General features: G+C 34.7%; 3 protein-coding genes across 3 annotated transcripts in view; all 3 read left to right on the top strand.

The window, feature by feature from the left end:
* LOC128681236 (ecdysone oxidase-like) overlaps positions 1–26,260 on the top strand; it is a 187,499-nt gene that overhangs the window by 95,176 nt on the left and 66,063 nt on the right. The window lies entirely within an intron of this gene.
* The window catches only part of LOC128681241 (homeobox protein SIX2-like), a 32,522-nt gene continuing 10,977 nt past the window's right edge, over positions 4,716–26,260 (top strand). The window contains exons 1-6 of the mRNA XM_053765005.2: positions 4,716–4,985; positions 15,132–15,882; positions 22,184–22,394; positions 23,864–23,991; positions 24,739–24,843; positions 26,201–26,259. Coding sequence (XP_053620980.1) covers positions 15,778–15,882; positions 22,184–22,394; positions 23,864–23,991; positions 24,739–24,843; positions 26,201–26,259 — 608 coding nt within the window. The 5' untranslated portion in view covers positions 4,716–4,985; positions 15,132–15,777. The remainder of the gene's footprint in view (positions 4,986–15,131; positions 15,883–22,183; positions 22,395–23,863; positions 23,992–24,738; positions 24,844–26,200; position 26,260) is intronic.
* LOC128681237 (uncharacterized) lies at positions 9,640–13,215 on the top strand. Its single transcript, XM_053764998.2, has 2 exons — positions 9,640–10,523; positions 11,640–13,215. The coding sequence occupies exons 1-2, from the start codon at positions 10,329–10,331 to the stop codon at positions 12,837–12,839; spliced, it is 1,395 nt and encodes a 464-aa protein (XP_053620973.1). The 5' UTR covers positions 9,640–10,328; the 3' UTR covers positions 12,840–13,215.

Raw genomic sequence — 26,260 nt, 5'->3', positions numbered from 1 at the left:
AATAATTCAAATAAATAAAAAAAACAATAGGGCATATTACGCAAAGCTCAGCGCAGATGGCGCTAATGGTACAACTAAGGTACACAAACATTGCCAATGGAGGTAAAAAGCGTCAATTTTCAATATTGTTGCATATTTACGACCAAAAATACCTTATATACGCAATCTTGGTGTGAGTTTAAAGGAAAAAGGAAGGATTTAGTGGATTATCCTGAAAATAATAATACTATTTTAGGTTATGTTCTGCATTAATTAGTCAATTGTGGCCATAAACGGAAATAAACTTGATTTTGACTGAAGATCTTACCTATATGGAGTCCACGTAAGTCTTCACGTGTGAAGTGTTCTGAGCTTTTTACGACCGTTAATAAGCGGTCGTAAAATTTTACAGCGTGTGGCGTATCCCATAGTTTTCGAAGTTTTTTGTTTTCTCAAAGGAATGTTTACATAATGCAAGGAATAATAAAGTACTCTAAAATAAACGTTTTAATCGACAGAGCAAAAGGCGGCAAAGCTTTTGTGTACCTAACATACAGTGCTCTGGCTGGATAAATGGGCAGTAATACTCCCTATTCCATTCCATTAAAAAAAAAACAATTGACAAATTAAATTAATCGTTACGCACGCCGAGGAGTTTATTACTTGATCCAACATCGAAAAAAGAAAAGAAAGTCAAAACCACACGCAGTGGGGCCAACCCATAAAACTTTAGATTTGTGGCGACTGCTGCTCGATGATTTTGATTGTCAAGTCTTATTGTAATGGCTTTTATATTTTTATGGCCGATTATTATTTTTGTTTGTGATATATCTGTAAACGATCTAAGATTTAGTTTGTAGCTTCGATTACAGAATTGTAGTAACGGCATATCTTGGACGTGGGAAAGTTGGTATTTTAAATATCCTAATCTAATTAGGTAATATTATAAATGCGAAAGTAAAATTGTTTGTTCTCTTGCTACCTATAGGTATCTGTTTAACCGGTATTCTTGAAATTTTTAATACACGTGTATAGTTTGAAGTACGGAGAAGGACATAGGGTAACTTTTATGCCGGAAAAAATAAACGTGTGAAATTGACGCGGGCGATGCTGCGAGCAAAAGCGCTAGAATTTACCAATTTTAAAAAGCCATGGCGTTTTTCTATTGTTGTATGAAAGTAAGTAATCGACCCAGCGATAGTTAAAAAACAATTGTCTTTAAAAATTTTAAGAGAAATTTAAAGAAATTGTTGGCTGGGAAGTTTACTTTGTAGCGACGCCACTTCATAAATCGTACATTAAAAAGTCATCTTTGCTTTCCATAAGGCTTAGATTGCACTTAAATCATTTCACTACTCTTAGTATAAAACAAAGTAGCTTCTCGCTGTCTGTTCTTGTATGCTTGGATCTTTAAAACTACGCAACGTGTTTTGTTGCGGGATTTTTAATAGATAGATCGATTCAAGAGGAAGGAATCAGCATAGCACATTGTTAGCACCCCCAAGTGATAATAAATTGAATGGGTGATAACCATCCAATTTATGATTTGGTGGGATTTTGGAAATGGGGGCACTTCCCAAATAAAATGAATTAGTTAATTTAAATATCAATGACGTTGGAATAAATAGGTACAATTTGTGTGACACATTTTTTTAGTTTTAGACGTTAAAAAAATATATGTTTGTTTAGAATCTAAACTAGGTATCTCCAGTACATTTTGCGTGATGCGCGAACAATACATTGTTTTGGCTTTTGATTCTTGTCTCTCTGTATGTTTGTTTGCGCATTTGGATAGTCTAAATTAAAGTCTGGTAGTAATTGGTAAATACGTTGCTTAGAACCCACAGACCATTCAGACCATTTTAGAACCCAAGATATTGACAATAATGTAAAAATAAAGTTCGAAGCGGAGGCACGCAGGTGAAGCCGCGGACAAAGGCTAATACCTATTTTATAAATTTGGATGACCAATAGTTTAATAAACCATTTAGCTTATAAAATAAACATTAAACATGCTACCTACACCCGTGTATCGAAAACAAGCTTCTTTACTGACAGACAAACAAAAATCTTTAGCATTATGTAAGGTCCTATAGGTGTTTTATTACTCTTGAAGTCTCACCAAGCACCCCAATCTATGCACCAGTATAAAAACTAACAATGAATTTTATCAAGTTTATCTGATGTCGATACTTGACTGGGTTGAGTGTACGAACTTCTATAGCTCTATGGAGAGGTGAGGCTGGGAATATTTTAAAATGTGTGGTTCCGTATATTGTTTTGGTTTGTGCAATGGGTTTTATGATGTTAATGATGTAATGTTGTACTTTTTGTGCTATCTATTTGTACTGTTATTTGGTACTAACTCATTTATACAACAATCGTGTGAAATCTTTCCTAATAAAATTGTTCTCAAATTGTTTTTTATACTAACCACTAAATCTGACAAGCATGAAAAATTGACCGTTAAATGTCGAAATATTTGAAGATAAAGTAAGGGATTGGATGTAAATAGTAAGTAGTAAATAGTAAGTAGATAAATAAATAGCAATCTTTGATATTTTCTATACCTACTTAATATAAATTCTACTTAATAATTCTACTGGAATTTATTTTACATGTTAGAATAGGAAATTTGTTTTTTACTTTTATCAATATGAAAATTTTTTACGATGTCTTGTATATTTTACGTATTTCTTGGCCTATACTTTAAAATGAATATTCTTACGGATCCCCAAACCATCACCCCCATAATAATATTATCTGACATTAAAAACAAGATGTCTACCGCTAAACGTCACCGAACAAAAGCCGTTCTCTTTTCAAAGGACTAACTACAAAGCGCGGCAAATAAGCGTATAATGACTGCTATTCATTACTACCAACATAACAATACAGCATTCAAAACTCTATGGCCGTTGTCATAGTGGCCAGTATTTTTTGAGATTATTTTGGTAGCACCGGCTTCTTTTTTCAAAAGGTGTTTTTTTTTAATGCAAAGAAAGGAATGAAATGAGCAAACTCGAGTTCCGCTTTAGATATGTTTATGTCCCATTGTAGTCGAGGGGACTACATCAATTTGTAATGTAGTAATTGTTTGATGATAGGTTTATGGTTTTTTAACGATTGTGATTTATGTCACGATATTTTTATGATAGCTTTGGCTTTGAAAATATAAATGGCTTAAATTTTTATCATGGATTTTATTTTTTATCCTATAATATTAAACGATTTGATTGTTTCCTCTCTGATAAACTTTCACCAATAGATAGAGTTTCCCGAGGAAGATTTAGGTGTAGAATGTTTTACCCGCGAGCGAAGTTGAGACGGATCGTTAGTCATACTAATAAGTATTATAAATGCGAAAGTTTGTGAGGATGTATGTGTGTAACTTTGTTACTCTTTCACGCCAAATCTACTGGACGGATTGTTATGGAATTTGGTACACTGATAGAATATAACCTGGAATAATAAATAGGTTAATTTTTAATCCAAAATTCCCAACGGAACGAAGCTGCGGGGCGCACCTAGTAAAATATAAATAAATCAAAATCTTTGGAAATCGTAAACTACATATTCTTTGCAGGATTACAATATACGCTCCCAGTCTAAAGTTCGAATTCCAGCAAACAGCTGCATATTTGTTCACGTGGTCATCGGAGCCGTTCATTAAGACGACTTAATCAAGTTGGTTTGCACACGGGGCGGCCTGTGACGGCTCACTTACTGTGTGCTCTGGGATCGGGTGTGTAACTTTATAATCATTTACGCTATAGGTACAATCAACAGTACATCAACCTACCCAAATACATTGCAAACTCGTCGCTATTACCGCGCCATAGAAGTTCATGCATGGTAATTTGATGTGCTGTTGACTGTACACAATCGGCAAAAACTGAGCTAAACTTTGGCGCATATTTTTATATGTTTTATAGGTATATTTCAAATCACTTATTCAATCATTTATTCAAAATTTAGTAAGAGAAAATGTAAAATTTTAAAAATTCGTGTCTATTTTTATGACCGGCCGGCTGTATGACGTGAACCCTGTTTGGGAATGCAATTGTTGCCTATGAAATATGAAAAATGTTTTTTGAATTTCGAACATGTGCTTTAGGATGTTCGAAATTCAAAATATTCAGTTTTTTTTTCAATTTACATTTATTAAAGTAAACCGCATTAGGATGCATGCAAAGTATGAGAATTATATTATTAAAATTCCCACTCATGTCGAGGTATCTTCCTTATAAAAACTGCTGGCTATTATTCTTAGTTATAAATTTCACTCTCCAATTTTTTTCTGGAATTCCAAGATAAAGTTTGGATATTTATAAAATACCTCCCACATGACTCTCGAAATAATTTGCTATTAACCCAATAACGGACCCAATTACACGTGGCTTAGATTCTGGCAGCGATTGAGTTGGTGACCGTTTAACGAGCCAGTTAAAAAAAATGTCCCCTCGTTCTAGCATTTCTTCGTATGATTTAATAGTGTCAGCTGCTATGTGCGTGGGCGTAACGGATGTAACGCATGAAAATATCTGCAGTTTTCCTAAAATGTGAACACAGCCGCCTACATAACAATCCCAATTGTTTCACAAACTGAAAAATGGACGGCTAACGCACCCACCAATGGGAGGCGGCACCAAAAAACGTCCAGCGCCGTCCCCATTGGCCAAATACAACTCTACACTTCTTCTCCACCAATCAGAATGCCGGACGGAAGTTCGAGTTAAACCAGTTCCATTTTCGCCTCCGACAGGCGTGCACGCGTTTCAAATTTGGAATGTTGCGATGTAAAAATAATAAATTGCGAAGTTTTTCTTTTCATTTCCGGCCAGTGTTGTTATTTATGAAGTGATCAGACCGGATTATGCGTTGTCTATGCCCGATTTCGGTGTGATAATCTAATTAGGTTGTGTTTTGTCATTGCTTGAGTATTATTTTTAGAGTTGTTAAAGTCAGTTGGTGCGACTGGTCTTAATTTAGCAATGCACATCAGTGTGAGTATGCCACGGGATTGCTTCCTTATTTTTAAACTACAACACAGTTGACGGCGAAAATGCTTTGAATACAGCCGTGAAATAATTTCTCTTTTAAATAAAAAAAATACAACTTTTAAATTTGAGTTTATGGTCACGACGAAGTTTGAAAAGTGGATATTTCCGGTTGTTGAATTAATTCACGGTTGTCGTTTGATATTTTTATTGAATTCATGCGTTAGTTTGTATATCAACGTTATTTCCTTTTTGTTTATAATTTAACAAAAAAGTTGACTAACCAAATATAGAAACTTGTAATTATTAAGACTTATTTTAATCATTTTCTCTACATTACCTAAGTAGATTACAAAATATGAAATAATTCCCGACGGGATTTGGTAGGAAGGTACACACGCCATGTTTTTTTTTTTGATTTGGTACTTACTTCAAGGCAGATGCTGAGCGAAGGCATAGTTTGCCCACTATTTTATAGGCAACTTATGAAATATATGAAAATAAATATTGTATATAATGTAATTTTTTGTTATTTAGTGGCGAATAAACTACATTCTATACTAGATAGATGTTTTTATGACCGTGATCATCATTATCACTATATAAAACAGTTTCTTCCCGCTCTCTGTCTCTTTAAAACTACGCAACGGATTTTGATGCGGTTTTTTTAATAGATAGAGTGATTCCAGAGGAAGGTTTATATATATGTAACATGCATGATATTGCACCTGTGCGAAGGGTCGCTAGTAGTCTTTATAATTCAAACCGATTATTTCACACTATTTGCTTAGTGCGAGTGACGTACCTACGTGGCCTAATGGTCATCAAGCCGAACTGCTATACTGGAGGTCCCGGGTTCGATCCCCGGTCAGGTCAACGTGGAAAATAAACTTTTTTAGATTGACCTGGGTCTTGGATGTTTATCTATATCCTAACTAATGTTACAAATGTGAAAGTAAAGTTTGTTACCTCTTCACACTCTATCCACTCAACCAATCTTCTTAAAATTTTGCATACATGTAATTTGTAGTCCATACTACAGCTGACAGAAGACTCCATAGTTTTCTCCATTCGTATGTTCTTACATAAGGTACTTTTGGTACTTTTCATCCCGGAAATTAACGCGGTCGAAACCGCGGGCAAAAGTTAGCAATGTATAAGTAACAAACATACTCACAAACTTCCGAGTGATATTTATTTAATTAATAAGATATTTAATTACGGACAAGTCATCCAAATATCGAAGATATTCCAACACATTCTAAAAATCCATAAACACACACCCAAAAAAAAGTATTTTAGGGTCGAATTTAATTAAATATTCTCAATTAGCAGAGGTTAGGCCTATTCGCCTCGTGATCGTATCGAGCCGTAAAACTTTTTTTATTTGCTTAAGCACTTTTCGTTAAAAAGAAAAAAAAAAGTCAACACAGTTGGAGGTAAATTAATGATCTTGTAGGGTCATTTCACAATGAAAATTATAGCCTTTACGAGCCCAATAAACTTGGTTACAAATCCGAACATATGTTTTTTGATAATTTTGGTTGGATTCCCTAATTAATTGTACGATAAATTTTAATTTGATGATCGCTTCTAGTATTTTTTCGGTTATAATTAAAATGGGCGGGGATTTATTTTAATTTTTTTTTGTTAGGAAATAATTATCAAGTTAGTTGGTAAGCTTCAATATACTGCTAATATGTGTGGCTGCCATTCATAACATATCTAATTAATTTAGGCCTAACTAAAACCATAATATTTTACAAGGATTTCCAATTTTCCTACAGAAATTTGACACTATTTAGACAGAGTTTCGATAATGATAATGACCATAGTGGTTACCGTAGTCAAAATTAAAATTTTTGATAAGCCCTCCCAGCATTGGCTCCCAACGAGGGAACTACTGTATAGATATATTTTTTGTCAACCATTAACGCATCATAATTATTTTTTACTTCTATTTGACAATAAGAAGGTTTAAATTATAAGGTTAAGACGAAACTAACCTAATGCCACTACACTGTCGTCGAACAGTTCGCCAAACTTTGACGGATTCGGTATACATTGCAGGTTTTTCATTGCAGTAAATAAAAGCACTCATACAAACTACGTAATGTTCAAGCATTCGCGTTGGTGTTTACCTGTCTGAGTTCGGTGACGGTGGAGCTGGCATAATATAATGTATGTTGACTTATTCTTCAAGAGCTGATAGACTCACTGGCCCTAGTGTTTAAATCGGAAAAAGCTCAAAAAATTATTGTGCCAATAAGGATATTTTGTGAAAAAAATATCGATAAATATTTAAGCTCACCCTAATTCATACTTTGCCTAGATTAGTAACCTATATTTTGTGAGAAAAAAAAAACAAACATTTATAAGCATAAATGTTAGCTTTTTTTTTAGACTAAGATCTAAGTAATTTAGTGTAAGCACACTAAATTACTTAGGTCTTAGTCTAGATTCGTTATATTTTGTGAGAAAGATAAGCCATTTATGCTCAGACTAAAACGTAGACTAGATTCACGGAGTTATTTATTATGGTCACTTGTCTAGAAGAGAAGCCCATTGATCGACCAAAGCAGTAACGGAGCGGTGACCGAGACAGGGAGACAGATCGCAGATCTTCCGTCAGATGTTCCGTGGTGCTGGACAGTGCAGACATTAGGTCGCGAGTCAACATCCACTCAACTTGCTTGTCTGTGAACAAAATTTCATACCATTATGAGGCCTAGGAATTATCGTTTTTAAATCATTGTGGTAATTTTCGCAAACCTTAAAATGGGCCGGCGTAGTGGGTCCATTGTCTATCTATTCTAGGGTGGAACCACGCGCCAAAATCTTATGTGTGTAAGAGGTATACAGACAGAGAACGGTTGGTAAACCACCAGCTGCTGGTCAGATTGACATTGTTTGGGTCACGAGAAAGCGATGGACGAGACGAGACTGGCGCAGGACCGAAAAAATGGCGCGAAAAAAATTGAGGCCTACCCCAACAGTGGGTTGATGTGGATGTGAAGTTATGTTGATGTCACGCTAGCTCGGTTTGTCGGGGTTTTATCGTGGGTTGGATAACAAATAGGCACTAGGCAGTAGGTAGTAAAGTAAGTTTATTATAAAACTTAAGGTAAGACCTAGAACAATTAAATATAAATTAAAAATCTAAAATAGAGATTAGGTGATACGTTATATATATCGACCTCGGTGGCGCAGTGGTAAAGTTCTTGCCACTGAACCGAGAGGTCCCGGGTTCGATCCCCGGTCGGGTCATGATGGAAAATGATCTTTTTCTGATTGGCCCGGGTCTTGGATGTTTATTTATATATGTATCTATTTATAAAATATAGTATCGTTGAGTTAGTATCCCATAACACAAGTCTCGAACTTACTTTGGGGCTAGCTCAATCTGTGTGATTTGTCCTAATATATTTATTTATTATTTATTTATTTATATATATATTCACAATAAATGGAGCACTTACCCTTATTGGGTCTGTTCTTATTATTTTATTTAATGTTTATAAATTTATCACGGCCGCCCTCTTGCGTCGCTAGCTTGATCGTAATGTTTACGCGTCAAAGTGTTCGAGCGGATTTAGAATTTTGAAATTTATGACAGTAGATCCAAATGTGCCAGCGCAGGCGAAATACATCGAAAGAGATTCCAAACAAAGCGTAGCTGCGTTACAGGGTGACGATTATATGACGATATTCTAATTTCCTTGTAATCAAACAAAGAATTCGAAACATCTTACGAATTGCGTTAAACCCTTGTGTTAATAGTGCTGTCGTATGTCCGGGCATCGCAGCCGGCAATCTGTCGATAAATCTTCAGTTTTACAGCTGCACGATAAGATCGCGCCACGTGGGGCGTCAGGGATGGGACGCGTCGATATTTTCGTCTATGTTTAAATTTATTTGATTGTTGTTGGTGTTTAATTAGTGATTTTAATAAGTTGTGTAAACATATCGCAGGTTGACAGGAGATACCTTCACGGAATAAGCGCGGACTTATCCCTTATTATATACTAGCGGACCGTCCCGGCTTCGTTCGGGTAAAAACATAATAAATTATACACCTAAACCACCTCAGGAATCACACTATCTTTTGGTGAAAACCGCATGAAAATCCGTGCCGTCGTTTTTGAGTTTATCGCAAACAGACAGACAAGCGCGGTAGAGGACTTTGTTTTATAATATGTATAAGGATTTATCTTATTATTGTGTATGTTTAACAAGTGTTCTTTGTACAATAAAATATCACAAAATTTAATGTAAAACTTTAACTTCCTACGAGTCGATATGTCGATAGTTATCGGGTTTATTATAACTGATTGATGTTTTTATAAAATGTACCTACTTAGAAAAATTCGCCTATGAAGTTAATAATATAGGATACACTTCAATAGAGAAAAGCACGTTAATAAAAGCTGATATTTAGCTATATTTACAAAATAAAATCGGGCTCAATCAACACAAGATTTTATTTCTAGAGATATTTCTTTAAAGTTGGCAATATGAATGAGTTATTTGTACAATGGATTCAAAGCACCACCGGTTGACGAATTAAACCTATTTGGATGTTTGCCAGCGCACAACCTTGTTGCACAGAAGTCGACCCATTTGTTACAAGCGAACGTCACGTAATGTCGTACCGACACAGATGATTTATTCCAGTCTGATACTACTAAGTTTTGATCCCAGTGGGATCACGATTATTTTATTTATTTTTTTATTCCCGTCGGATACCACTTGCATAATATACCAGTGGGATCAACTTTTTTTAATTTATTATATATTCCATTCTGATCCTACTAGTGGTTTAAACATATTTTTAGTACAGCCAGTAACATAATTTCTACTATCATAATGATACTAATTTAAAAAAAGTAATAATAGCCATACATGCAGCTTTTTTACCTGCGAACGTAGTAGGCGCGCTTGTCCATCCAATCAGAGACAAGTATAACTAATATTTCCAGGAATTGTTTCATACTTAGAGCTAGTTGACCTTGAGAAAGGGGTTATCTTTATTCTAATTGCCAGTCGTCATTTTGCTTTCCAATGTGAAATTATGTGCATCTCATTGTACGTGACGTGTTGAAGTGAATTACTAGACAGTAAGTACGCATCTTGTAATATTAAACGATTGCTATAGATTTATTAAATTCTATTTTCATTTACAAAGTTTTATTGTTATAGAACAGTTAAGGCATGGCAGAGAATAGTTATATTTCGTTTATAGAAAAGATTAACGTTTATTTCAACACATCAATTTTATTATCATCATTATCCTAGAACTTTATGTTTTTAATTGATGTATAATAATGAAAATGTTATTCGTTTTAGGAAATGTCAGAAGGTAATAGCAAGCCCTCTACCTCTAATAACTCTGGTGGTGAGTTCACAATTATACAGAGGAACGGTGGTGCAGTTTTGTTGCGGGCTGGTTACCAATATACTAAGAAAATAACATTCAAAAGTGGATGTATTACGTGGAGATGCGTGAATTGGCGCAAAAAGTGCCCGGCATATATAAATATAAAGGTATGAGCTACTTTATATCCACATAAAATAACGAACTGACTTGCTTTAATTTTTTGGCTCATTCATTGATTCATTTTGACGACCTGAGTAGCGTAGTGGTCACCATGGCGGGTTTGCTATGCACGGGTCCCGGGTTCGATCCCCGGCCGGGCAGAAAATGAAATGATGAATTTTACTATCTGTGATGGGTCTGGGTGTTACTATGTATAATGTGTATATGTCGCAGTCATCTGGTTGAATCTGCTTTTTGATTAAATGACTAGCTCCTTTATTGAATGACGATATTCAATTGAATCACTAGGCTAAACGTTGATAGAACAAGCGTCACTCAACGTCCAACTAGTTAGCTGATTGTAACATAGCTCTTTGAACAGGGCGGACGTAAAATCAGTCAGGTGATTCAAATTTAGTTCATTTTTTTCCCACTGCAGCGCTAGTAGTCACCAAAACAAATGTGGCGTCAAACAGCTTGCACAGAAAGCACTGTATTGAAATTCTTTTCGATTAAATTAGCGTTAAAGTGCCTTATTTGTGATATCATAAATAAGGTGTGCCATATTATCCTGCAACATATCATGTCCTCATTTTTGTTATGTAAAGTAAGGTTACCTTTTTAATTTTACGAAATTAGCGAACTTATGTTCACCCTAATCAAATATTACAAAGTCGTACAGATTCTATTTAACGAGATATTTTATAATTAACTTATTTTTATTTAAAGTAAGGTTAACTTTTAAGTTGCGAACTCATGGTCATCCTAACCAAACATTACAAAATGGGCTATATCCCATTCAACGACTTCGCTAAATGACGTTCAGTCAAGACGTTAAACGTTACACGACTTGACGAATTGTCCTTTAGTCATTCAATTGAATATCGTCATTCAATATAGGAGCTAGTCATTCAATCAAATAGTAGATTCAACCAGATGACTGCGACATATATACAACAAAAAAAACTATTATAAATAGTAGGAATATCCGTTAATCTAGCACGCATAACATAAGCATTTAGTTGCTTAGCTTGGGGCTAGATGGCGCTGTGTGGATTAGTCTAACAGTATTATTATTATTCATTAAAGTGTGTAATCTAACTTGAAGTTTTTTTTTTCATCAGGAAAACAACATTATAAAAGAAAAAAGTCACCAATGTAAGCCGGACGAAATAAAAAATGTAGTAGATCAAAAATTACATGAATGCCGAGAAAAGGTTCTATCTTCGAATTTTTCACCAATACCCAATATTTACAACAACTTTATGTCAGAATTCGAAAATGCAGGCTTGGATCTCTTAAAAAAGCTTCCGTCATTCGGAAACATTAAATCTTCTTTATATAATGCCAGAAATAAGAAAGCCGGAGTGACAAAAATACAATGCAATTTGCCTGAAGAAGTTATAGTTCCTTTGCAGTTCAAGGAATTTGTTCTTGCCGACTACTATAATGAATCTTCCGAAACTCGAATTATAGTTTTTGCTGATAGCGAAGTCCTGGAACAAATTAAACATATCAAGATTTATTTTAGTGACGGAACTTTTGAGTGCTGCCCAAAACCATTTGTACAACTTTATTCTATACACGGCGATCTCGGAAGCAATGAAGAGCACACAAGAATAGTGCCTTTAATGTACGTGTTGCTGAATAGAAAAACTGAAGAAATTTACACAACACTTTTTCAAGTATTAAAGGAACATATTCCAGATTGGGAACCGTTGATATATGTGACAGATTATGAACAAGCGGCTATGAATGCCATATCAAAAGTTTTCCCTTCAGTCGAAGTAAAAGGATGTTACTTTCATTTTTCACACAACGTGTGGAAGAAGGCTAAAGCGCTAAATTTAACTAAAGAAAAGAGACTCCGAAAACATGTAGCGCTCTCAGCTCTCCTGCCGCTGCTACCTCGAGAATTCATCTCAGACGGGTGGTGCTATTTAATGGAAGACAGTCCTGAATCTAATGAAATTCAACAATTCAACGATTATATGGTGACACAATGGCTGGAAGACGAAAATTTTGTCAACATTTGGTGTGTTCATAATCAACGTCACCGCACAACCAATGCTGTAGAATCTTGGCATAAAAAACTAAACAGTACTCTGCCAAAGAAACCCAATTTATTTCAACTCTTAAAAGTTTTAAAAGATGATGCCAGTCTTCAAAAGGTTAACATTAAAAAGCATAATTTTGAGCTGCCGAACCCGAAGCGAAGACTAACCAAAGTGATTGCTAACGACAACTGGTTTAAACACGTAACTAATGAACTTTTGTCAGGTAAAATCACAGTTGGTCACTGCCTGGAAAAGTTAAGATTATGATTTCTTTTTATTTTATTTCCTTATTTTGTAAATTTTTATATACAGATTATATGAATGACTTATCTATATTTTTAGTTAAGATAACAAGTTGATTTGAAGCTAGTCGTTGTAATTAATATTTGATAGTTTTAATTTAAATGTAAAGTGTTTTCTGTGATGATTTATTTTTCTATGATATCTGTGATAATTGTTGTAAATAAATGAATGTTGATTTTTAACGAATGACTTTTTTCCTGACTGTACATACCCCTTTTTTAACTTTGCAAGAATGTAGTAGGATCCGTTGGGACGTACAAACTGCAAGTGGGATCAGACGAGAAATTGTTAATAATACTCACGGTAGGAGGATCACAAATAGTGGTATCCGACTGGAAATTACCGAACTTATTGTGCGCACTCTCAGGACATCAGCCTAGAATTGGTATTACAAAACGACAACGATATTTTGCGCGGTGATTAAAATAGGAAACTTTCAAAATTCATTTTGTGATCCTACTTACTAATATTAATGCGAACATTTGTGGATGCTTTATGTGTAACTCTTTACTCTTTCACGCAAAATCTACTGGATGGATCGTTATGAAATTTGGCACACGGGTAGAATATAACATTGAATAATACATATGGTATATTTTATCCTAAAATTCTCACGGAAGCGAAGCCCCGTGGCGCAGTTAGTAAACATATAATTTTCTGTCAAATACATTTTTATGTTTGATTTGTTCAACAGTAGCGACGCCTCACTGGGTTTTTTCTGTTTCGCCTAAATAAGGAACTATTTACTTATTTCTAGCACCTAAGGCTTATCTGTATATATAATCTATATACCTGTAGCTATAACAGCTAAGATTATGCTAGACTAAGAATAAAAAATAACTAATTACAAGCGCGCACTGAAGATATATACCTACATAGACATAAATCATTTATATAAATGCATATTTTTAACGATTTCATTTACGTTACACAAAAAAATATGATGTTGATCTGATTTCTCTTTGATCCAAAAATATAGAAGTATACGAGATACTATAAACAACACAAAATTCACCAAAATGTTGTCATTTTATTTAGATGACTTTGTCATCAACTGTTAGTATCATTTCCGTTGGATGGAACACTTTGCACTCTTTTCATGCAATCAAAATATTTAAAATTTAAAAATCTATTTTTACAACGTGGTCGCTCTTTAAATATTATTTTCTTTGTCAAACCCCAATTTTGATTTTACAAAACTTTCAAGTCTGTATTTTTATTACATATTTTTGATATGAGTTATTGCAAGCTATTAATTCATACTCGTGTAGGAGGTTTTTTTTTGTGTCGGTTTATTAGTGTTTGAAATATACAGGGAGTTTGAGATGAAAATGTTTTGTTGTTGTGAACAAATTATAAAAAATAATCACACATGCCAAATTTATCGTAACTTGGTAGGTTTATTGTTAAATTCGTAACTGAAATATTTATATCGTATATTCACTTTGTCAGATTTATCTAGATAGAAGGAAAGCGGACCCTGGACTCCGACGCTCAATGGCTGCGGCAGCAACCAGAAAAACGCTCAGATGTAATGTCAGATTTATCGACAAATCCCATCACTGCTAACTCGTCAGCTGCGTCCATCACCCTACCTCCCTTGAGATGGTGTCGATGATAAAAATTACTTAAAACACCAAACATTTAACCCATCTCTTTCCCGCACCAAATACTCAATACGCCAAAACGAGACAACCATAATTAATTCCAAACAATAAACCAAGTTACAAGAATGTTAAAGCTCATTTTGTATTGTTTTGTTTGAAATCTCACGATCTTAACAATTTTTCAAAGTACGTGAGGTTATTTTGGTGATAAAAATATTGTATAATTGATTGTGCCACGTTTTTTGAGATTTTGATACAGATTGTGTCCAAATTGATTTAGGCTGTCCCCTTGGTGACTGTAAATGACACAAATTTACGTTGTTTTTGTGTTAGGTCCTTTTTCTTGGCTGTCATATTTTATACGCGTTATTAGTTACCTGTAGTTCTAGTAGTTTTTTTTTTTAATTGTATTTTGGAGAATTTCTTTTTTTAACAGTTATGTCATTATTAATTGCCAGTATTTATTTTGAAGGTAAAACAAGTTATATGAGTCTGCATAAAATGATTTTAGTCTTATTTGAAACAGAAAGGCCAGCATCATATAGCTTTGGTTACTTAAATGTTAGCTTTTACATACTTTTGTCTAATACGATTTTTGCTATTTAATTATGAATAATTATTAATATAATATATTTTTTTATTGTTACAGGTAAAAAGCTGCTCAAGTTGGACCTTTTAAAATGCGAAAAAAGAGAAAAACAATAAAAAAATGTGAATATTCGAAAAGTATGAAAATGTCGTTTTTAATCCATCGATTTCAAGTTGTACAGTGTATCACCAGATAGAGACTGGATAAAGTACTTATAGTGAACATTCACCGAAGTACCTTGGCATTTTAGATTTAAAAATAAAACAAAAGAAGTTGAGTGAACGACAAAAACATCTTACCCGAAGGGAAAACAAACTGCGGGCCTTTTAAAATCGAAAAACAAATAATTAATCTGCGTTTAAGGTGATCGCTTTTATTTAAACATTTTGGGACTGCCGCCTTTTCTGTTTATTTAACTGCCCCCAGTGGGTATTCGGAAAACAAAACAGTGAAAGAAAACATAACCCGATAGCATTTACCGTAAAGTACTACCATTCTAAATTAATGAGTACTTTATTCGTAAACACAAGCCACGTTTTCAAGCAAATTAAAAAGAAAACTGTCAAATTCGAAAAGTGACATTCTGAAATTAGAATGTTTGTGAAAAAATAAAAACTAGTGACGTGCAGTGTTTATAAGTGATCGATTGTTTTTTAATCTGTGCTGTTAGTGCTGTGTCAAAGTGGCAGGGGACGAGCATCTGGACATGTTGGGGGGCCCCGAATGGGGGCAGCGGGAAGCGACCCCCCCTAGAGACGCTCCCCTGCCGAGTTTTGGCTTCACACAGGAGCAGGTCGCGTGCGTTTGTGAGGTGAGTGAACTGTTATTACTCCATAGATTTTAATTTCGAGATAAAGTCATCATTTAAGATGCTTTTATTAATTCAGCATTCATTTCCTGACTTGTAAACATAATAAAGGCCGCTGCCTTTTGCATTTTTTTACTGTTTCCATGCAAATAATCGTACCCAAGTCGAGTACCTACTTACCATTAGGCTATTCCTAAGTTACTCAAACATACCTTTTTCCAGACCTTGTTACAAAGGTCCGAAACGTCTGGGAAATAAAAAAGGTATGTGCGCGTTTCATATACCTGTCATTTAATATGTAATCATGCAACGCGAAAGTTTAAAAGTAGTTTGTGGTTTGAGCTGTATATAATGATGTCAAAATTACGTAACTCTATCTTGTTTTATATGAGGAAGAAAAGATTTAAAAAAACATTAATAAGCAGAATTAATAGATTAATAGATGGAAGCGATAGAAAAATTAGATTAATAGTATTGTGATGACTGAACTTGCGACATTGTAAATTCAATCAACAGCACTACTGTGGAGATTCGTCTCATAGGCGATTGGTTCCACAAATACTTATACCCATTATCTAAGCTAAACGTGATCTTTAGGTTTTGGGATAAATAGTGTGGTAGAATTTTAATAGACGAATAGGATAAAACCAGGAATATCATGTAAAGTACATATGATCTCGATATTAATATAAATACTTAGTTTTTAATTCATCACTAAATATTGCGTAAGCAATTTCACAAAAACAAAAAATAACTTTTATACAAAAATGACATTTCTATCGTAAGCTTTTATCTCACTGATAAAACAATCAGAGAGACTTTATTGTATTAAATTGTGACAAAACCCACGTGTAGAGCCTTTCCTTGGTGCACCATCAAGTCATCAGCTCATCGTAATAATGCATTGTCATTCAAACCAAACGTGTGTACAAAATTTCAGCTCAATCGTTAAAAGATATCTGCTTCAAACTTGAGTTGCAAGATTTCACACGAATAGACACAGACCCTTATTATAGGCATACATACTTATATTCTTAGATAAAAGCTTGTAACAAATGTCAATGAAAATAAATTGTAAAAATAGAAAAAATAAACTAAAACAGTTTCAAGATTAATTGGTTTATCTAAACAATTCACTTAGAAGTTAGCAAATTGGTCAAGTTCATACCACAATAGCCCGGCCCACCTGCCACGCCCTCCGAAACCGGATATCCGGGTTGCTAGGGAACTGTTTGTTTAGTAACGTTCGAGGGTTTGACGTCTACTTATCGATATCGACATTTTTTGAGGCGTTGACATAACTAGGTACTAAGTACCTTGAGTCAGCAAAAAATATAACATTTGAAACCAAAATAAAAATTGAAACCAAAATAATCTTTATTTAAATATTTCGCTTAAATTCCTTAATTCACATCACTCACACACACAAAGTCTTTAGATAATAATAAGTAATCAGATTTTTATTCACAATTTATTTTTATCTAAAAGACTACAAAGCCACATTAAAAAAGTTAAAACTGTGTTGTTCCAATGGATTTAGTACCTAAGTACTTCGTTGTACGGAGTACCTACTAATTCCATGGTTGTTCCTATCACACTTTACAATATTTGACATTGACAGAACAAAAATAAAACGCACGTTATTTTTTTTAAATAATAATAGGCTGAACAACTTATAGTCGACTGGAATATTAACTTTTTGGTCTTGACTCGAATCTCCGTCGATAATCACGTGCGATTCGTATTTTAATTTATTATTTACCAGATTTTAATTGTGGTTCCAGTATTTTCCACTGGAACTTTTTTCCGAGATGAATATACCTTAAATCTTTATTGGTACTTTTAACTACATGTATGCAAAAAATTCAGAAAGATTGGTTGATTAGATCGAGCGTGAAGAGGTTACAAAACAAACTTACTTTCGCATTAATGATATACTTAAGGTTAAGGTTAATCATATTTATTTATTTCGCTTAACAATAAATCTCAATACGGATAATATGCACATGTATAAGTTCATTATATTTTTTATGATTGATTTTACAAAATGCATGAACACAATATACGAGTACTTATAAATCCGAAACAGTATTACAATAATCTTTTTACGTTAATGGCATATCGGTTACACGGGGCGTTGTGCAGTAATGGGCAGGGTTGTAGGTGTGTATCTGTGGGGTGGATGCGTAATATTATTTGGGTGATACGGGGATGAAAATGTTGATAGGGTTCTAGGCATAACTAACTATAAAGATAATTCAACACATTTTCAGCCTATATCAATCCACTGCTGGATATAGCCCCCCCTTTTCGAGTCGCTACCTACGGTCTTGTGTCTCAATAATCGCTTTCCCATGACCCAAGAAATGTCATCCGACTCTTCCGCATATCGTGTAAAACAAGTTTATTTGTTAGACAAATTAAAAAAAAAACTACTTTCAATATTCATTTCACTACAACTTTTGAACGGCTGAACAGATTGTGATCAAACATATCTAAGAACCACCGCATAAAAATTTGCTATCAAATAAAAAAAACCGCATCCTAATCGGTTCAGCCGTTGATGAGTTGCGATGCAACGTACAAAGACTGACACACTTAGCGGTCGTTTGACCGCTAAGCCTACCTATACCTAACACCCCTCTTTTTATGTCGGGGGTTAAATTAACGTGTGACGTAGAACGCAATGACATGTTACGTGTTTTATATTTTATTAGCGGCCCGACCTGGCTTCGCTCGAAAAAAAAACATAATAAATCATATACCTAAACCTACCTCAGGAATAACACAATCTATTGGTAAAAACCGCTTGGAAATCCGTCTAGTTTTTGAGTTTATTGCGAACAGACAGCAGCGACGCGGCTGAGGCAGTTTTAAAATATGTTAGTAGCCCCCCAATATTCTTTTCACCACTCATTCTTACTTACAATAACAAGATTACAACCACCATAAAATTACTTAACATAATACCCAATAATACTCTATCTCCCACACAATAGAACTTACCCCTGTTGTGGACACCCTGCCGAGAGCTTTAAAGAGGGCTCGAAACGTGTGTTAATTGAATGTTTTTTTTTTAAATACGATCCTTTTGAATTAATTTATGCAAAATTTATGCCCTCACGTATTTTTTGACATATTTACAAGTATTTTTTTTAGGTTCGGTTATGTTAAAAAAATGTTCTCTTGAAGCGGTGGTGGTGTAATGGTTAAGACCCACGCCTGTGTATCGAAAGGTCCCAGGTTCGAATCCTACTCGTGCCAAATGAGTTTGTATACAAATCTGACTCATGTGTAGTAGTTTTCGTCGACCACCACTTGCTTCCGGTGAAGGAAAACATCGTGAGGAAACCTGCACACTTGTTGATTATTAACTTGTGTGTGAAATGGAGAAGGCAATGGCGAACCACGTCCATTAATAATACGAAGAAAGTTGTTACGTGTGTTTCATTCCATGTAATGGGGTATCCATTTTCGTTCTCACACATTCTCAGTCATGAGGAATACGATTGTGAAAATGTTAAACAATCTAATCCACAAGATGATGGCTGTGAGATGATAAATATTAAAAATAAGAAAATTTTATATGTTATATATATTATAGTTTTTGAGATACAGGTGGGCCCTCAGACCACACTATGAGGACTGAGGGCCTTTCATAAAACATCGTAATTCGCTTATTTGGCTTTCACAAAATCTAATTCCAAGTTTCACAATTCTTTTGGAATGTTCACTAAATCCCATGCATAATTACATAGAATTTCAAGAAGTGGGCCCTCAGACCACACGCACGTTATAAAATTAAAGGTCCTAGGTAAGAATGTTAAAAATACAACGTCACGTTTTCAAGAACATTTTGAAAATTTTTCCAAAATCTCATCTCCAAATTTAATTTAAATGTATCGTTTTTGTTTGCGCGAATTCAAAATTTCTATAAATCCATACTACAATTACAAAGAGAAAAGAAACGTATTTTTATTTTTTATGTCTTTGGTTTTTTTTTTGTTTATAATGAACATACTTAAACTACTGGGCCGATTTTGATGAAATTTGGCACACAGATAACACGAAACCTTCAGGAGTAAAATATATAACATATATAGACGGGGCGGGTCGCTAGTATTAAAACATAGAAATAACGTTATCCATAGGACGTCATAAACAAAATCCAGAATATCGGTTTTATGGAAATCTAGATCGGTGTTTTTAAAATTTGTATTCTCGTTTCGGCTTTTATGATTGGTTGAGTATGGACATGATCTATGTTCCTAGACAAACGTTTAACCGACTTTGTCTGAGGGTGGTCCCAAATAATCATTTTTGCACATGTCTGCACGTCCGGCGACGCCTTTGTCAATGTCAACATACCCAGAATCCTGGTTTAAAACAAATACTACGTTCTTGTTGGCTTTCTAAGTCGAGATGTAGGTGAAGAATGTAACTATTATTTTTAACGAAAATATTTTTTGTTACGATTTTACTTTCTTAATGAGAATTCTAGAAAACTAAACTACATATTGATTTTATACTATGAAAAAAATATTTTATATTAATATATAAAAAATATATTTTAAAATATTTTTTTTAAATATATATTAGGACAAATCACACAGAGTGAGCTAGCCCCAAAGTAAGTTCGAGACTTGTGTTACGGGATACTAACTCAACGATACTATATTTTATAACAAATACATATATAGATAAACATCCAAGACCCGGGTCAATCAGAAAAAGATAATTTTCCATCATGACGCGACCGGGGATCGAACCCGGGACCTCTCGTTTCAGTGGCAATAACTTTACCACTGCGCCACCGAGGTCGTCAAACAATAGGAACGCCAACAATAGGAATCAATCCCCATACGAGATATTTTATTTTATAGGCTTTAGTTGTATTGAAGCGGTGGTGGTGTAAGTTATGACGCCCGCCTGAGTATCGAAAGGTCCCAGGTTCGAATCCTACTCGTGCCACATGAGTTTGTATACTCATGTGTTATAGTACTTCTCATCGACATTTGTGAGGAAACCTGCACACTGGTTGATTATTAACTTGTGAAATGGAGAAGGCAATGGCAAACCACTCAATTACTAATGCCAAGAGAGTTGTTTCATTTCACACGTAATGACACCGACCGTCAGCTATGAGGAACACGACTATGAAGAAGAAGAAGTGTTTATATTCAACTTTCATTATGTCAACTCTACTATTCATACTGAATCAAGTAAATAGTTTACTTAGCAAAAATACATATTCATAAAAATAATTTAAATCAAGATTTCGATTTCGTTATGATGAAAAAAATGTATTTTGAGATTTTGTACCCAAATACTTAAGATTAGGTATCTATGGAACAAATAGGGATCATCACCGTCCCTTTATTTTTTTAATGACTCATCACCACACAGGCTGTACGGATTTTCACCAAAGACACAGGATTCCTGTGGAAGGTTTACGGGTATAATTTATTATGTTTTTAGCCGAGCGAAACTGGCTGCTAGTAAGAAATAAACCTTAAAATTCGAATTGTGTTTAACAACTTGCCTGCCGGATGGCTACAATTTTTGGGAATCTTTGGGCCTATGTATAGTCGCTTCGTATGACACCCAAAGGAGTCTGTGAATGGCTCATTTCCAGGGCGGGACCACACGACGCATACATACATACATAGATAGATACATGAGGTGTCACGTCTGTATGCCTTACGGGGTAGAAAGAGCCAGGGCATTTAAAATATTCTCCTGTTGTAAATTACTGAGCAAATGCGTAGTAAAGGGATTTTTATTTATGCATTTTCTGTCTTATATCGGTGTACTTTGGCTTTCATAATAATGTAGGCGCAGCAATTTTTTTATTAGGTAACTACCTATTAATTACCACCTATATGATTATACAGTACTATTAGCAGCGCGTCGGGGCTTCGCTCCCGTGGGAATTTCGGGATATAAAGTGCCCTATGTGTTATTACAGGTCATATTCTACCAAATTTCATAACAAACGGTTCGAAAGAGTAACACACATCCTCACAAACTTTTGCATTTACAATATTAGTAGGATTATGCACACTGCTGTCGAAGAGTTTGATGAACTTTGTCGGATACTAGTTTTTCATTGCGATAAATAAAAACTCTTATACAAATCACGCAATGTTCACGCATTCGCGTCGGCATTTATCTGAGTTCGGCGACAGTGTGGAGCTACATATATTCGAAAAAGTACGATTTTTTGTCATTGTCATGTTATACCTATCGGCAGAAAAATATTCAGGCACTTCGAAAAATTTAATCGATTGCCCATTCTCCCCAGGTCCTGCAGCAAGCAGGCAACATCGAGCGTTTAGGGCGCTTCCTATGGTCTCTGCCTGCGTGCGAGCGACTCCACGCACACGAATCTGTACTCAAGGCAAAGGCAATGGTGGCTTTTCATAGAGGGAACTTCAAGGAATTGTACAGACTGCTGGAGTCACACACGTTTAGTCCACACAACCATGCGAATCTCCAGGATTTGTGGTTGAAAGGTAATATTTGTGGCCGTTTAAATCGAAAGGGACCTTATGGCGGCTGGCACTTTGGTCTTTATTGCCGTTGTTCGGATACAAAACAACGGCAATAATGGCGTAAGTGCCGGGCGCCGTAAGGTCCCTTTTGATTTTTACGGCAAAATTTTATCATCATTGGGTGAAATTTTCAGCATTTCGATCACCATAATTACCCTCCTTCCAATTTCAACAAAGACAAGAATCTTTTTACTAGTCTAATTTATGAATAACTAGATGTTGCCTGTGGCTTCGCCTCCGTGGGAATTATGAGATAAAATATAGCCTATAGCAATGTTGGATAATGTACCTTTCTAATGGTGAAAGAATTTTTGAAATCTGTTCTGTAGATAACCCGCTACAATCATACAAACTCACAAACGCTTACCTCTTTACAATAATTTAATATTAATATAGTATAGGTATGTATTTGAGAGTGGTGTGAAATTTTATCAATATTTGATTTTGAAGATTTTAGAAAGCGATTTAATTCTTTGTTTTAATTTTGGAGGACGGCAATGACTGCAAACAAAATGCTAGAATATTCACCGCGTTTTATTATTTTTAGTTTCATCTGTATGTTTGCTTGTCTGTACTGTAAACAAATCTTCGAAGTTACATTTCTCCTACTTCCGCTGTGCTACAGAGTTGAAATTTCCCACGTCGCTTCAGTTTCCATGACCTGATGGTGCACCTAATGGCTCCCGACGATAATTCTCAACTATCTGCAGGGACATGATATTATTGTCACGCGTTGAATGCAACAAGATTGTACTTAGAGTTTGTGCTAGACTTCTTAGGAACAAATAAGGAAAATAACCCCATCTTTGCTGACTACAACGGTGGCTTGGTATCAAAAACATCTTTGTAAACAAGCAAAAATTTAAAAAAAAAATAACAGGCGGTTTTTTTTAAATAATTTTGCTTGTTTTGTAAAGATTCCTTGCGTTGAACCCCTTAATTTAATAACCATATTGTACTTAATATTAAAAAAAGAAAATGTTTTTAAATAAGTGCAATGTCGTTGCACAGCTGCCATGTTTGTTTTTTTTTTCGACGTCACCTATCTAAGAATTCTCGGGCAACTAAGACGAATATAACGACACCGTACACACTATTTAAATCCGTTCAGCGGTTTTGGAAATATGAGTTAATAAAGAATATTACATACATACAAAATACGCGCGAAAATCAATACCCGTTCTTTGCAGTCGTAAAAAAGCAGAGTAAAAAAAAACTTATTTTTAACCCCCGACGCAAAAAGAGGAGTGTTATAAGTTTGACCGCTAAGGGTGTCTGTCTGTGTACATGGCATCGTAGCTCATCAACGCGGATTTGGATGCGCTTTTTTTATTTAATAGCTAATTTGTACGCGGTTGTTTTAATAAGATATGTTTGATTAAAATCGGTTTAGCCGTGTAATTTATCAAACAAATAAACTTGTTATCCAGCTCATTACATGGAGGCTGAGAGGTTACGGGGCCGACCTTTGGGAGCTGTCGGTAAATACAGAGTACGGCGTAAATTCCCACTGCCCAGGACGATATGGGACGGAGAGGAGACTTCGTACTGTTTTAAGGTAAGAATTTATAAATAAATTAATTAATATATTAAGACAAATCACACAGGTGAGCTAGCCCCAAAGTAAGTTCGAGGCTTGTGTTATGGTATACTAACTCAACGATACTATATTCTATAACAAATACTTATATAGATAAACATCCAAGACCCGGGCCAATCCGAAAAAGATCATTTTCCATCATGACCCGATCGGGGATCGAACCCGGGTCCTTTCGGTTCAGAGGCAAGCACTTTACCACTGCGCCACCTTGTCCAATATCTACTGATAATAATATAAGTACACCAAATATTATACGTTCACATTTATTTTCAAAACAAATGTTACAGAGGTGTTACCCCCTTAAAATTACAGTCATTGTTTATAACTTAGCCATTTATTTAGTCTTGTTAAAATCTACAAAAGATGACATTTATAAATATAACATGTTAGCTGTGCCCCAGGGCTTCGCTCCCGTGGGCTTTTCGCAATAAAAAGTACCAGTACTCTATGTGTTATTCTAGGTTATATTATACCCGTGTACGAAATTTCAGAACAATCCGTCGATTTTGCGTGAAAGAATATAATATAATATTAGTAGGATTATAAAAATTGTCGTGTCTGTTTGTATGAACCGGTCACTTTTTAATAATATGTAAGGATTAAGTTGTTACAAGCACATTTCAATGATGTACTTGTGATATTGCATTAGTGTGACGCTGTCAATAAAGTTTTGGTGGATATAATGAAATAATTCTCGTTATCCAGGAGAAGTCACGATCCGTCCTTCGAGACTGGTACCTCCACAACCCGTACCCGTCTCCGCGGGAAAAACGGGAATTAGCTGAGACCACAGGACTGACCACAGTTCAGGTAATATTTTTAACAGAGTTTTTTCTACAATTCGACTTGAAGCAAAAATACATTTTTTGTATGTATGTATGTATGTTTGTTTGTTTGTTTTTTGTTTGTAATGCGATAACTTTCGAACCGTTTTGGTCTGATTTTGATGAAATTTAAAAGGTATGTGGGATCTGTCAATAGAATTTTTAAGTTTGTGGGGCAACAAAATCGATTAAGTCGTTTTTGAAATATTCCCAATTTTGTAAAAACTCATCAAAATTTATTGCGTTCGCGAGGTCTAAGTTCGTGGCGAACAACTAACTAGTCTTAATTTTTTTAAATATTACATATTGACCTTGATGACCAGAAGTTTTTTTCACATACACTTTTTATATCATCCAAAGTTTATCAACAATGTTGCCATGTTAAAAAATGACGTGGCGCAGTCGAGCAAAACTGCGGTGTGTAACCCGACTCTAGGCTTCCTTGCGTGTCAGGTTTCTTATATTGGTACCTCTGTTTCAAACCTGAATAGTATGATAACCTACAAGACATACCTACATGACAAGCTACAACCTATATTGTCGTAGACAGAGGAAATCCATAGAAATACCTACGTGATAATCGAAACTAAACTTTTTTTCGTTTCAAATATTACGTAATTTATATATCAAATTCAAATCATTTATTTAAAAATCAGACCTTCACAGGCATTTTTTCTCGTCAATTTTTATATTTATAGTTATTTTTCACAAACCACTGGCATTTCGGAACGACCACTGCTGTGAAGAAATGCCGAAAGAAACTAATTTGAACAGTGTTGGTCCCAATCATGCCAGAAGGGCTTACCATTATTGTTTTTTACAATGTTTTTATCTAATAATATATAAAAGTACATAATGTACATAGTCAAAAGGTATATCAAAACAGGTTATGATTGTGATTATATCGAAATCTGTGGTCTAATGTGTAAAGTTAAGATCGCACTCGCGGCTCATTAGCACATCTTTCATTTTCTTTTCATTCATAGCGAAACTTATTATAATTTATATAGGATAAAATGTGGCGTTATCTCCTGTGGTATTTTTTTAGGTTTTAAATTAAAGAAATTGGTAAAAGTGTTATGTGTTAGTTGGACCATCTTCGCCCACCGAAAGTTCCGTAAATTTAGTTTTTTTTAAGTATTTTTATTTATTTCCTTTAAATTTATTGTCAGACCAAAGTTTTTGCCAAATTTTATGATTGTAAGTCAACGGGAAGTTTAGGTTTTGAATCATTAATTAAATCGCAAAATAATCAATATATTAATAGTTACATATATTATCTGTTGATCGAGGGCCTTGTTTATCTGGTAAATTTAAAAAATAATCATGTTCGCATGTTGCAGGTTTCAAATTGGTTCAAAAACAGAAGACAGAGGGACAGACAGGCAGAACACAAAGACAGG

The sequence above is a fragment of the Plodia interpunctella genome, chromosome 26, assembly GCF_027563975.2.
Source record: "Plodia interpunctella isolate USDA-ARS_2022_Savannah chromosome 26, ilPloInte3.2, whole genome shotgun sequence".
Taxonomy (NCBI): domain Eukaryota; kingdom Metazoa; phylum Arthropoda; class Insecta; order Lepidoptera; family Pyralidae; genus Plodia; species Plodia interpunctella.
This window is presented reverse-complemented; position numbering and strand designations above follow the sequence as displayed.

Excerpts from the sequence above, each read along its gene's own strand:
- LOC128681237 (XM_053764998.2), top strand. The coding sequence starts at position 10,329 with ATGTCAGAAGGTAATAGCAAGCCCTCTACCTCTAATAACTCTGGTGGT. Across the intron at positions 10,524-11,639 it reads CGGCATATATAAATATAAAG|GAAAACAACATTATAAAAGA; the intron begins GTATGAGCTACT and ends TTTTTTCATCAG.